This window comes from Notamacropus eugenii, chromosome 1 (assembly GCF_028372415.1).
Source record: "Notamacropus eugenii isolate mMacEug1 chromosome 1, mMacEug1.pri_v2, whole genome shotgun sequence".
NCBI classification, from domain to species: Eukaryota; Metazoa; Chordata; class Mammalia; order Diprotodontia; family Macropodidae; genus Notamacropus; species Notamacropus eugenii.
Window position 1 is genome coordinate 1,788,945 of NC_092872.1, and position 14,288 is coordinate 1,803,232.

General features: G+C 41.0%; 1 protein-coding gene across 44 annotated transcripts in view; it reads left to right on the forward strand.

The window, feature by feature from the left end:
* Nucleotides 1–14,288, forward strand: part of PBRM1 (polybromo 1) — a 123,532-nt gene that overhangs the window by 57,787 nt on the left and 51,457 nt on the right. For all 44 annotated transcript variants that reach the window (XM_072649976.1, XM_072649982.1, XM_072649968.1 and 41 more), the window contains 2 exons: nucleotides 2,245–2,350; nucleotides 7,166–7,808. In XM_072649976.1, coding sequence (XP_072506077.1) covers nucleotides 2,245–2,350; nucleotides 7,166–7,808 — 749 coding nt within the window. The remainder of the gene's footprint in view (nucleotides 1–2,244; nucleotides 2,351–7,165; nucleotides 7,809–14,288) is intronic.

Below are 14,288 nucleotides of genomic sequence, written 5' to 3' on the forward strand. Positions count from 1 at the left end.
GTTTAAAACAGTCTTTCCCACTGCTGTGTTTTCCAGTGAAGCTTTTTAGTGCTTTGGGGCTTAATGCACACTTTTAGGAGAAACTCACCATCCATAGGAAATTCTTCTTTTGTTTAGACTTTGTGTAGGTCCTCTTCTGTGACGCTGCAGGCAGCAGTAGCAGTGCTGAGTCTGTAGTCCTAGCATTGAGGTTCAGTCTCAGCTCTGCTGCAGGTTGCCTCGGTTATAAGCTTGTGGGCTTCAGTCTCCTCATCCTGGGTGTTGGACGAGATGGCCTCTCAGGTCCTTTCCAGGTGTAGGTCTCTGATCACGTTTGAGTCTAGGAACACATTGGGGTCATCCTGTACCTCCTTTTTGTCAGAATGCGGTTTATTACTGAATGAAGTTCTTACCGTAGTCCCATCTGTCATTGTTTTGTATGACTTTGTTATGTGCTTTGGAGATAACCCCATCTGAGGAGAACCTTCAGGGCTGCATTTTGTTCTACCAAATCAAATACTTTTGTAAAAGCAAAGCAGTAGTCAACAGACTCTTGCATCCTAGCACTTCTCATTAAGCTGTGTGATGTGGCGTTCTGTAACAGCAACAACCACCAAGTACCTCATGGGGGCTGAGCTTTGACAGGACCCTGTACTTCCACTCAGGAATTTTTGCAATAGAGGAATAGGATCCCAGCCCGGAGAGATACAACAGACCAAGGCACCTTAGCTCCTGACAACATGCTGCCCTGTGGCTCTGCTTGGTATCACTGTGCTTCAGAGCTGTGGACAGGCGAGGCTGCAGCACCCTTGTCCTGACTCCCACTGGCTCCTCCCTCCTGCCCATCCACATCAGCCCCATTCCTCAGGTGGCCCTCTTCCCTACCCTTCCATTGTACCCTCTGTCACCAAACTGCCATTCATGTTAGACTTCTTCCTCCCCCACCTAAATGACTTTGGATGTGTTTTATATTTACTTATGTGTAATTGTGTGTAATGTTGTTTGCTCCCAAAATAGTGTAAACATCTTGAGGGCAAGGCTTTTTGTCCTAACACAATCCTAGTGCCAGGCACAAAGTGGGCACTTAGTAAATGTAATACCTGATAAATAGCACATAGTAGTACATAATAGAGGGATCCAAAAGTGGTGTGAAATGAGGTCTGAGACTTAATGGAAGAGAGGACGTTTGAATTAGGCTTAAAAGGTGGCTACAATTCAGCTGGTGAAAGGGAAGACAAGACATTTTAGGTTAGCATTGTTATCAAGGTGATGTCTCATCACTGCAGAGGTAGAGGGGACAGGAGTGGTGATGGGTGGGGAAGGGAGAGGCCAGGCCTACTGGGTAGCAGTGTGGTAGAAGTCTAGAAGATATGGCAGCACAGGATTGTTGGGAGCCTTGAATGCTACACAGAAGGGGAGATACAGGCTTTGTGAGTTAGTGCCAGTATAGTTTGGTGTGATACAATGGAAAAAGATCCAAGTTCAGATTCCACCTTGGGCACGTTACTTAAGTTTCCTCAAGTTTAAAACTACAGAGGTTGGACTAGCTGACCTCTGAGGGCCGTTCTAGCATGGAGGCAGCTCCATGGCCAGGGAGATGAAGTGCTGAGAACCAAGGAGGCCCAGGGTCAATCCTGTACCAGATACTTAACAAGCAAATCATTGAACCTCTCATCTGAGAAATGAGGATAATAACACCACCTACCTCACAGGGCTGTTGTGAGGGTCAAATTAGAGAACAGATGTTTGAGAACAAACCTTGAAGCACTATAGCAATGCTAGCCACCATTATTCTCTCGGGTACCAGGACTCCTATAATGGAGGGATATATAAGGCAGAGAAGACAGGAGCATTTCATCCCAACATCTGGGAATGTCACCTAAGCTGTGCCAGGGGGTACTTGGGGAAAATGATTCCTATGGAAATAGGATCATGCAGATGGTCCCTTGCTCACTTCTGTTGCCACATGGAATGTGGTTTTACCTCCTAACCATCATCAGTCACATCAGATAGGACTTTAGTATAGAACATGTATTCAAGGTGTCAGTCTTCCCAACATTAGCAAAGTTTTCATCTATACTTTTGCACTTAATCTGCCACTTTTTGGACCCAAAGGAGTAGAAGTGCTTTTGAGAAGTTAAGCATGCGTAAATGTGGTTCCACACAAGAACACATTGTACTGCCCATGGGCAGTCGCTGGCACAGTTAGCACAGTGTCAGATCCCTTAAACACTCTTTTTCTTTTTGATGTTGTTTTGGAAATAGGTGTATAATGATGCCCATATTCTGGAGAAGATGCTCAGAGATAAGAGAAAAGAGCTGGGCCCACTCCCTGAGGATGATGACATGGCCTCTCCCAAACTCAAGCTAAGTAAGGCAGAATTGTGTATATTCGTTAAGTTTTGTGTTTAATGAAAGATTGCCATTTTATTGAAAGGACATTGAGTAACTGATAGTTCTTGAAGTCATTAGGGTTCTAGCATCTAAGTGACCATTCTTCTCCTGCCCTCACTCTTTTCTTAATCTAAATATTTCAGCTGAGAAGAGTATGTAGGGAAAAGGAAATGGTGTAAAAAAATGTCATGGCTTCACTTTACTTTCTTATACACTATGGGTGTTTGTTTCATATAAAGATAGAGTAATAAAAATTTTCCATTTGTGATTATACACAAGTGTGCAGAAACCCATGTTTCTTTTTTATTTTGTAATCGGATTTAAAATTATGTCGAGTGCTCTTAGGCTGAGAATTTCAGGGGTTAATTATGTGTAATCAATATACAGTGAAAACTGAAGCAATCCTAGGCTGATAGTCCTGATGGTTAAGAGCCTGGTCAGACCACATTGAGTGCTATGTTCTTCTTAGGATAGTGCGTTCATCCTACGTTGCCAAAGAAGACCGTGCCATCAGAGAAATGATGGCATGACTTGCACTTGACTTTGTTTTGAGTGAGGGAGGGCTGTGCAGGTCACCAGCCTCCCTTCTACTCCAGAGCCATCTGAATCCAGTGACCAGATATTCATCAGGATGACTGGAGATGACCCAGGATGAGGCAGTTGGGGTTAGTGACTTGCCCAAGGTTACACAGCTAGTGAGTGAGATTTGAACTCCAGTACTCCTGACTCCTGCACTAGTGCTCTACCCACTGCACTGTGTAGCCACCCCGTCTTAGGATACTGCATTTGAGGAAGGATATTACTGTGCTGCATTGTCCCCAGATGGGAGGGCAGCCAAGATCAGCAGGAACTTAGAACTTAAGCCACGTATGGATTGAGGGAACTGGGTTTCTTGAGTCAGGCTTAGAGAAGAGAAGCCTGGGAGTGAAGTGACAGCCTTCTTCAGGTACGGCAGTTCTTGTTTTATGTAAATCCACATTACACAGATTCAGCTTTACATACAGAATTCAGAAAGAAATTGACATTCCAGAAAAAATCTATGGTAACTTTACCATACAGTTCTGTGCTTTCTCTCTGCTCCTGCCCCTTGGCTTGGCTCTCCACAGCCTCCCACCACCTCTCCTCACCAAAAAACCCAAGAAACAAAAAACCTTCGAGTGAAAGCAGAAGAATAGAGGGTGCAGAGAGATCACTGCTACTGGATTAAGGGCTTAACTTGAGACCTTCAGCACTGAGACAATGGACTTTTGCCCCTCTCTTCTCACCCACTCACATGTCTGGTCCCCACATGTCTGTCTTCTGTCCATTCGCTCAGGTACTTTGTGTCTTTTTTCACCCCTGTGTTGCCCATCCTCTCCTGTGTCCATTTCCAACTTCCACATGTTTCCCTCCCATGTGTTCTTCCTGTCATTCGTTCCAACCAGATACCCACATGGCTGGCCCCAGCCCTTCTGTGTTTCTCTTCCTACTCTTACTTCTCTGTCCCTGGCCTCCACCTTGAACTGTGTGCTAGCCCACTCCCTCCACAGGCATGCCAGCCCCCTTCCTACTTTCTTTCCTCCCTCTCTCCCCACAGCTGTGAGGAAATTCATATTATATAACATTATATAAAAATCACTTGACATAGAGGTCTGCAGAACAGACCACTTACATAAAGTGAGAACTGTCTGTGTTAGAATAGCTATCACATAGAAGAGGGATTGGGGGCAGATTTATGTGTAATACAACCACCAACTCCCAAATAATCAGACAGAATGGGCTCCTCAGAAGGTGAAGGATTCATCCCCTATGAAGGTCTTCAAACAGAAGACTGGAAGACTACTTCTTGGCTGTGTTGAGAGGTGGTCATTGGCTCGGGGAGAGTGTTGACTAGTTTGCTTTGAGATCTGTCCAGCTCTGAACTTCTGTGATTCTGAATTAATTGAGAAATAGTAACCTCATTGGATCATTGCCTCCTCAGTTCAATTCAACAAACATTTGTACAAAGTACTTACCATTCTAGGCGATGGGGATACCGAAATGGAAGGTGAACCAATCCCTGCCCCTAAGGCTGAGGAGCTCGCTTCTGTAGGGTGTGGAGAGAGATACAATATGCCAAGAGAATTATGGAGGCACACCTGGGGAATTCCAGGAAGACCCCTACAGGAGGGACAGACATTGCAGATGGGGAGGATCACCTCATGCAGGAACACTGAGGCCACCGGCCAGAGTGACTCAATTGGCATGTGAAGAGAAGGAAGATGAAGTGATGGGAAAGGAAACTGGAACCACCTAGCTAGAAAGTGTTTGAATATTATGTTAGAGCCAGTGAGCTGGTGAAGATTTTTGAGCAGGGATCAGGGACATGTTTTAGCAGTAGTGTAAAGAATGAACTGAGAGAAGGGATGCTGGAGGCCAGAGTGCTGTGGGGATGGACTTAAAGTGTAGAGGTAGAAGCAGCAAGACTTAGGAGAATCAGCAGTGACTCCAAGGTTGCAAACTTGGGTAACTCGAAGAATGGTGTTTTGTTTGTTTGAAGAGAGGGGAGAAATGGGGGAACCACGGAAGGGGAAGGACTAGAAGGAAATGTAGTGGCTGTATAATAAATGTAATGTGGGAAATGTTGAGTTTGAGTTGCCTGTAGAACATCTAGGTGGAAAGGCCCAGAAGGAAATTGTCATGTGAAATTGCAATTCAAGATAACAGGCTAATTCCATTAGTGTTTTCTTAGCTGAAATTCTTTATGGCAAGGGAATAGGATTCATTGGGAAGTGACAGAAGTATTGAAAAGAAAAAGTGTCAATAAAACATTTACTCTTTAAAAAGATAAATATTTTAAATTAAACTAATTTATTTTTAAATTTTCATTTTCATTTAAAAAGAAAAGAGAAATTAGGACCCAGGAAAGAACCTTAGATAATAATATCATCCTTAGGGGGCAGGAACAGGATGGGGATCCAGTAAAAAAGATCTCTTTCATCTTGATTTATTGTAGGAAAATATTAAGGGCAAAAGATACTTTCAGTTACCAAATAATGCAACAGTAATACTGTGTCAAATGTTTCTAATGAATGTGTTTGAGTGATGGGTTTTTTTAAGCCCAGCACTTCCATAGTTTGAAAACTGAAAAATATCAGGTAAAGAAAATCTCCAAATGTTATTTTATGATACTGTTATGTGACCTATAAATACATTTTTGCCCAGATTTACAAACACATGTAACTAGTATGTGTTCATTGGACAGCTAGTTAACACAATAGAGCACAGGACTTAGGAAGACCTGTGTTCAAATCCTGCCTTAGATGTGAACTGTTTGGCCCTGGGTAAGTCATTTAACCTCATGTGTAAAATTGGGACAATACTAGCTCTTTACAAATCTTGAAGGGCTGTATAAATGCTAGCTGTTATTATTATTCATGTGGTTTCACCATAAAACTTTTTTAAAGTACACTGCTTAATGAGTCATCAGTAGAATATAATAATGTTTTTAAAAAGCCATTGTGCTTTTCACTGAACCTGAAAAATAATCAGTTTGAAATTCTGATCAACTACAGAGATTAAATGTCAAAATTTCAAGCCTTTTATTAATTGTTCTGCTGTGCTTTATGTCTAGAATCCCCTTTATGAATCTATTAAATCTTTGAAAGATTGAGGTTAAAGTTTATCACCTACACATTGTAATAGAACACAGAGAATAAGTACTTTTTTATTTTTTAGCAGTATTTTACAAATACTTCATTTGTAATAAACTTCTGTACCTAATTGAGTCAATTTTAATCTATGAAAGATTTAGTAAGTAGTGAAGCATTATAAATTAAAATGTTTAAATCAAGGAAATAAAAGTCCAGAGAAAGGGAGATTTCCTCACCAAGAGCTGTGTGCTTGTAACATGAATGCATTATTGTGTGGCACCTCTCTGACCAGCGCAGATCACTGATCAATCTGACCTAATCTTTAGTTTGTTAATATGCTTATGACTGGTAGATGGGAGGAGGAGTTACCCTTAATTTTGGAGGGGAAAAAATGGGCATTTTGAGAGGAAAAGGAGCTAATCTGTAAGTAAACCATTGAGTCAAGATTGAAATTCAGAATAGAGTTCCATTATCATATGGCCCAATGCCCTGCCTACACTTCTCCTACCTGTCTTGAGCTTTGAGTTGTCAGAGGGTCCCTGGACCTTGAGTAGTAGGGCAGCTAACACTGACTACTAGCCTATATATTCTTCTGATAGGAGGGGGAGGTTCCATCCTAGCAGCTTTATCTTTCATTTAACTGATGATTTTCTGTAGCAAAACCATTTAGGAAAGTAATTCCCCACCTTCTTGAAAGAACCTCCCTTTTACACATTAGACAAGTTCACCAGTCGTTATGTACTTGTAGTTGTACGATTAGTATAAGTAGTACCAAGAATATAAAAAGACTTCATGACCTAAAGCTACTCGGAATTCAGTGAAGCTTTTCAATGAAAATGTATTTTTCTAATCACAGTAGCATCTGTATGCGTTTGAAAAATAATATTGCATATATTGCAATATGTGCAGCCCGTGGAGGTATTTTGGTTTATTTGTGCATTTGCATGTGGATTCTTGAACTACCAGTAACTCCAAGGTTGGGAGTCACTAATGTCAGACATATGCGTCTGTGGAGATAATAGTAATTAGCTGTTAAAAGATGGGATTCAAGATAATCGAATTTGTCCCTAAATTATCTACCCTGTCTTTACTCAGATACTTGAGTCACGGGGGAAAGGGTAGGCTATGGGAGAAAAGGAATTATTTTACTGCTCATGTAACCTTTGAAACTGTTTTTATAGGTAGAAAGAGTGGCATTTCTCCGAAAAAGTCAAAATACATGACTCCAATGCAACAGAAACTAAATGAAGTGTATGAAGCAGTCAAGAACTACACAGACAAGCGGGGCCGCCGGCTCAGCGCCATCTTCCTGAGACTCCCCTCCAGGTCGGAGCTGCCAGACTACTATCTGACCATCAAAAAGCCTGTGGACATGGAAAAGATCAGAAGCCACATGATGGCTAACAAGTATCAAGACATAGACTCCATGGTTGAAGACTTTGTTATGATGTTCAATAATGCTTGCACATATAATGAGCCTGAATCCCTGATTTACAAAGACGCCTTAGTCCTGCATAAGGTCTTGCTTGAAACTCGAAGGGACATAGAAGGAGATGAGGACTCTCATGTTCCTAATGTGACACTACTTATCCAGGAGCTTATCCACAATCTTTTTGTGTCTGTCATGAGCCATCAGGACGATGAGGGAAGGTGCTACAGTGACTCCTTAGCTGAAATCCCTTCTGTGGATCCTAGTTTCCCAAACAAACCCCCTCTAACTTTTGATATAATTAGGAAGAATGTTGAAAATAATCGCTATCGCAGGCTGGACTTATTTCAAGAACAGATGTTTGACGTGCTGGAAAGGGCAAGAAGAATGAATCGGTAAGTTAGATTTCTTTCCTTTGAAAGACAAATAAGTTTTATTCAGAGGGCAGCAAAATGTTCTGCCTTTGTGTAACTTAGTTTCACGTTCTTTAAAAGATAAGAGAGTTCTCGCACTCACATCTGATGATCTGATAGAAGGGTTCTATTCTGAAATTCCAGCTTCAAAATCTGGAGGTCAGCTGTAATTTGTCACTGCAGTGAGCAGAGCTCCTATCTGTTATGATGAGATTATGTTAGAAAGAACAGTTAAAAATCAGAAAACAAGCATTAAGGAGAAACATCTCTCTTATGTGGGAGCTCAAATAAAGTCATTTTACAAAATGCCTTTGAAAAATTCACTGAATACAAATCCAAGAATATGTCCCAGAGATTGTATTAATTAAATGCAACCTGCTACTTGGCAGGCACCGTTTTGGGTGCTGGAAAGAATAAAACTGTTTTTGTTTTCAATTAGCTTATGTTCTAATGCAGTACTTATAAACTATGTGCAACATTAATGTAAATCGAATAAAAACAAATATCTACAGGGTGGTTTGGAAGGGAGGGCACTAGCCATTGGGGGAATCCGGAAAGGCTTCATGTAGAAAGTATTGCTTACGCTACATTTTAAAGGAAGAGAAGAACTCTGAAGTCTAAGGAAGGCACCTTAGGGGCTCGCCTTGGGTAACACAAGGCCAGCGTGTCCAGCTCAGAGTGTGGAAGGCAGAGCAGTGTCCATTCAGTCTGGAAAGAAAGATTGGAGCCAGTTTGTGTGGGGCTTTAAAAGCTAACAGTATAAGAATGTCATAAGCCTTTATGCAGTTTTCTCTAAAAAATTAGACTACATGAGTAGTCTTTTCTACTATAAAAGGTTTTTCTTTTCCATAAATTTTAAAGAGCTGAGTTTAGTCTATTTCATACTGATATGAGTTCATTCACTGATTTAAATGAAGCAATAAATATGACTTAAGGGTCTTTTATAGAGATCGTTGCCAGATACCGTTTCCAGCATCTAGAGCCTCTGGTGTATCAGAAAACCTCAGTGTGAATCTGAACATCTGTGAGTCAGGAAGTCAGAAGTCAGGAAGGAGAACTATTACTTTGGATCTAAAAAGATCTCAGTTGTGTTGAGACTTCTTTGGGAGGCTAGTCTACTGATTCCAAGAGTAATGCTTTTAAATGCATAATATAAAGTGCAAAGGATTACAGATTGGATTGGATTGAAATTGGATTGAAATACAGTTATCGAAATGTTTTTTAAAACAAGTTCACAAACCTCAGGTTAGGAGCAGAATGAGAGGCCAGTAAAATAAAATTTGATAGGGAAAAATGTGAAGTACATCAAGCTGTTTTTTTTTTTAATCAGCTGGACAAATACCAGATGAAAGAGGTGGAGCTAAAGAGCTTAGCATTGAGTTTCTGGTATAGTGGAAAGAGCGCTGGACCTAGGGTCACAAAGCCTGGGGTTTGAATCCTGTTTGTGACATCTGCTGCATGTCTAATAATGGGCAAACCATTTAGCCTTTTAGTTTCCTCCTACAAAGGGTGGAGGTAATAGCCATGTCATCTTCCTCGGCTGCTTATTTTGAAGCTCAAATGAGATAATGCCTATAAAGTGCTTTGGAAACCTTCAAGTCCTCTGCATGATAGATCCTGGCATCATCATCATCAACATGATGGACATGACAGCCACAAAAACTGGCATGTTCTTAGGCTCTTGGAAAAACTACAGAACCATGAAAACCAAGGGTTGATAGGGACCTCAGACCTGCTCAAGATGCCTCTCAGCAGCATCCCCAACAAGTGCTGCTCCAGTGCTTCTAAGGCAGCCTGAGGTCACCAGATCTTCTTTCATGTAAACTCAGGTCTTTGTTGTGCAGTTGATTTTTTGAACCCAAGTATAGACTTGACATTTAAGTTAAAGGACTTACCCTTCCAAGTCACATAGCTGAGAAGAGACAGAGCCAAGGGTCAGATCTAGGACTTAGGACTTGGTTGAAGGGTCCTTTCATGTCTTCCACATGACCTCTCAGCATACTGGGGAGGGGGAGGAGATCCTCCTTCTTAACCTTTTTGGAGGTCCTAGACTGCTTGGACAGTGGTGAAACATGTGAATCTTTTTTTTGAATAACGATTTTAAAAGCATAAAACGAAATGCATAAGAGTTAGAAAGGAAACATATTACATTGATATATAGTTAACAAAAGTTCACAGACCCAAATTTAAGAACCCCTGAGTTAAAGGATACTTAAATATTATATTTATTGCTTTCTTTGGATAATGGGCTGTTACGTAGAAAAGGGAACAAACTTCCAAAATATAATTGGCTTTCTGTAGCAGTAATGGTGCTGCTGGTGGTCGTGATAGTAGCTAGCATTTATATAGCACTTCAAGGTTTTCAAAGCACTTTGTTGATATTATTTCATTTTATCTTGACAATTACCCTGGGAAGTGGTGTTGTTAATTATCCTCATTTACAGATGAGGGAACTGAGACTGACAGAGGTTAAGTGTCCAGGGTCTCGAGGAGGATTTGAATTCCTCTCTTCCTGAGTCCATGTCCATCCTGGAGAGATAGTAGTTTGGCCTTGAAGTAAAGGCCTGATGGCCACTTGTTAGAGATGTAGAGGGGATTTCTGTTCAGGCGTGGCTTGGGCTAAATGCCTGCTGGATCATCTAGAGGCATCTCCAGAGATTGTCCCTCCTTTACCTCTGTGAATGACAGTCATTCACTGGGATAGCCTGCTGCTTTTTGTACTTTATAGAAAATACCTCCTTGCTGAAGCTTTTATTACATTAAGGTTTTGGTAACAGTTTGTTGGTTGTTGTTTTGGAAGGGAGGTTGTCATCCTAATGTGTGAGGAACTCCCTGCACGGAAGCATTTCTGCCTGGGGCACTGAGAGGAAGAATGATATGCCTACTAGTAAATAGTGTCAGTGCTAGTGTGCGTCAGCCCAGGCAGGATTCGAACTCTGGTCTTCCTGACCCCAGTGTTCACCCTCTACTACACTGTGCTGCCTTTATGTTGTAAGTAGACCGAAAACCTTGACCTGTGGGTTAGAACTAGATGAAACCTTAAAGATCAGGGTCTGTGAGCTCCCCTTTATGGATAGATTTCAAGGTGTCTGTGAACTCTCATAAATTTGACTTTTTAATGTTTTCATAACAACATTTCAGTATAATTAGTCTTGCTTGTAATCTTATTTTACTTCATGTATCAGGCATCTGGGTGGTGCAGTGGATAGAGCACAAGACCTGGAGTCAGGAAGCCAAGTTCAAATGTGGACCTTGGGCAAGTCACTTAACCTATCTGCCTTAGTTCTCTCATCCTAAAAGGGGAAATAAAAATAATACCTAACTTTCCGGGTTGTGGTGAGGGTAAAATGAGGTATTTATAAGGGACTTTGCAAACTTTAAAGCACTACGTAAGTGCTAGTTATTATTATCATGATTATAAGAAAACTGTTCTAAGAGGAAGTCCCCATAGGCTGTATACCACGTTGCCAAGAAGGTACAAGGAAAGTTAAGAACCCCTGATCTCATCCAGCTCATGTATCTTACAGGCAAAGACACTGAAGCTCAGATTCCCGACTGTGACCAAGTTGTTGGTAGTCACAGAAGTCAGTCCTAGGGTCCTTCCCCCAATAGATTTCAGTCGCTTCCAAGTGGTCCCCAGGCTCGTTGCTGCGAGCACGTTCCTTCAGAGACTGCTTATACTTAGTCACAGAGACCATCATGTGACTTCTTTGCAGCTCCTAAATCGTCACCTGGAGAAAGCTACCTTGTCTTGTTCAGTTTTGTTCTTATTGCAGAAAGTTTGTACAAAAATCGAGTAAAACTTTGGAGAGAGAAAGGAAAAGGGTGAATCATGTCAGTCATTTGATACAGTATTAGAAGAATCGTCTATAAGTGCCTAGTTTGGCAACAAGTAGCAGGTAGGAAACACTCTGGGCTTTCACAGATGGGAGGCCCCCGTTCTAGCTTCTCATCTTTATCATGGTTATCTTCTCTGCTGCTCACCAAGTAATTGGTACGTTCTTAACCTCCCACTCTCCCCATCCCAGGACCTGAGAGAGGCTACACACAGCAGACATTCCAGAGATGTAAGATGACTGCCGATGTAGGTGACTAAAAACAAGGCAATTGGCCCTCTGCATTCCATTACTTTGGCAGAGAAAATACTTGAACAAGTTATTGAACGGTAGCATTCTGTAAAAGTGCAAGGGTGACTCTTAAAGGAAAGCCTTCATGACTTTCCAGGAAAATGCCTAGTATTTTCTGCTTGATCTGTAGTTTCAAACAGTTGGCCACTCTCCACCTTCATCTGCTGGCATTGCTTCAGGGTAAGTGCTCCACCCTGCTGCTTTTAGAGTTCTACAGCTAAGACCTGTGTAATGCACAGAAAGTCAGGGACAAGGGAACTGTGGCAAGGACCCTGAAAAATCCGCCATCTCTTTCTTCAGATTGTCTGCTTCCTTTGAAAAGGTTTCTCACAAATTGGCCAGAATGCTTGCCCTAGATATAGAATCAGGTCTTTTATTTTTACCTTTTTATTCTACCTTTCCTTAGAATATGACAAAAGCAACCATTTCCCACAGACAGCTAGCTCACCTGTTCTGTTCACTTTCTTTTAAACATTAATTTGGCAATTCCCTGGTGCCATCTACACCAAGAACGCTTCTATACCATCCCCACACACAGGAGTTTTTCTTTTGGAGTTACCATCCTATTCTGAGGTGTAGTCACTGAATACACAATTAGCTTTTAACTTAAAATTACAAATTATTTGCCAGTAGCTATCCAGTTGATGTTTTCCATAACAAGATTTCAGAATACCCACAACACGAAGGAAAGTTGAATTTGGCATGTATATGTACTGATCACACTTATCTGGAAAACATGATTCTCAGTGTCTCTGAGAGTAATCTCTACTTCTGTATCCAGAAATGACTGTTTAGGTATCTTTCAAGCAAAACCTCATTAAGTTCTTTCCCATGCTCTTCTGTTTGTTCTTAAGAAAACAGTTTAAGTTTCAGGTAATAGCTTAGTAGTAGTTTTATTCTTTGACCTAACCCTGCTGTGTCCACTGCTTCTGCCCCTTTCCCAGGAACAGCACTGTCATAGCTGGTCGAAACAAGCATCTCCTTCTTCTCTCTGCCCACCCCCCAGTTCCGCTCATGCTGACATGGAGACAAAGAAATGTCCTTTCCTCATATGTTGATAAAATGATTGCATAATTGATGACATACTAGAATATTTGACTGGCAACTAGCTTTGTAGATAATTTTCAGGCCCTGATGTTCAAAGTCCATTTATATTTATATCAGCCACCTCATTTTCTTTTTTTTTTTTTTTTTTTTTTTTTTTTTTACATTTTTTTTTTTAATTTTTTTAATGTTTAACAATCACTGCCATACAATTGCGATTTTATCCCTCCCCACCCACCCCCCACTACCTCCCTCCCTCCCCACGACTGCATACAATTCTGTATAGATTCTACATATACTTTCCTATTGAGTATATTTTCACTATAGTCATGCTATGTAGTCAGACTAAGATAAATGAAAGAATCCGTATAACAAATCAGAACATGATACACAAACAGATACACATACACAAACATGATCTGCTACATTATGTGAGTGACTTCCATATTTCTCTCTCTGAGTGTGGAAGGCATTTTGCCTTGAGGTCCACCATTGGGATTTTTTTTTTTTTTCAGAAGTTCTTGTGTTATTACAAAAATCTAAGTCTACCAGAAAAAGCTCTCACACACTGTGGTTGTTGCTGTGCATAGAGTTCTCCTGGTTCTGCTCCTTTCACTCAGCATCAGGTCATATAAGTCCTTCCAGGCCTCTCTGAAGTCTTCTTGTTCATCATTTCTTATGGCACAATAGTACTCCATTACATTCATATACCATAATTTATTCAGCCATTCCCCAATTGATGGACATCCCCTTGACTTCCAGTTTTTGGCAACTACATAGAGTGCTGCTATAAATATTTTTGTACATGTGGGACCCTTTCCCATTTTTATGATCTCTTGGGGATATAGTCCTAGTAGCGATATTGCTGGGTCAAAGGGTATGCACATTTTTGTAGCCCTTTGGGCATAGTTCCAAATTGCTCTCCAGAATGGTTGGATGCGCTCACAGCTCCACCAACAATGAATTAGTGTTCCAACTCTCCCACATCCTCTCCAGCATTTATCATTTTCTTGTTCTGTCATGTTTGCCAATCTTATAGGTGTGATGTGGTACCTCAGAGTTGTTTTGATTTGCATCTCTCTAACCAATAGTGATTTAGAGCATTTTTTCATATGATTATAGATAGCTTTAATTTCTTCCTCTGAAAATTGCCTGTTCATATCCTTTGACCATTTATCAATTGGGGAATGACTTGTATGATTATACATTTGGGTCAGTTCTCTATATATTCTAGAAATGAGGCCTTTATCCCCGAGCTTAGCTGTGAAAATTTTTTCCCAATTTACTACAT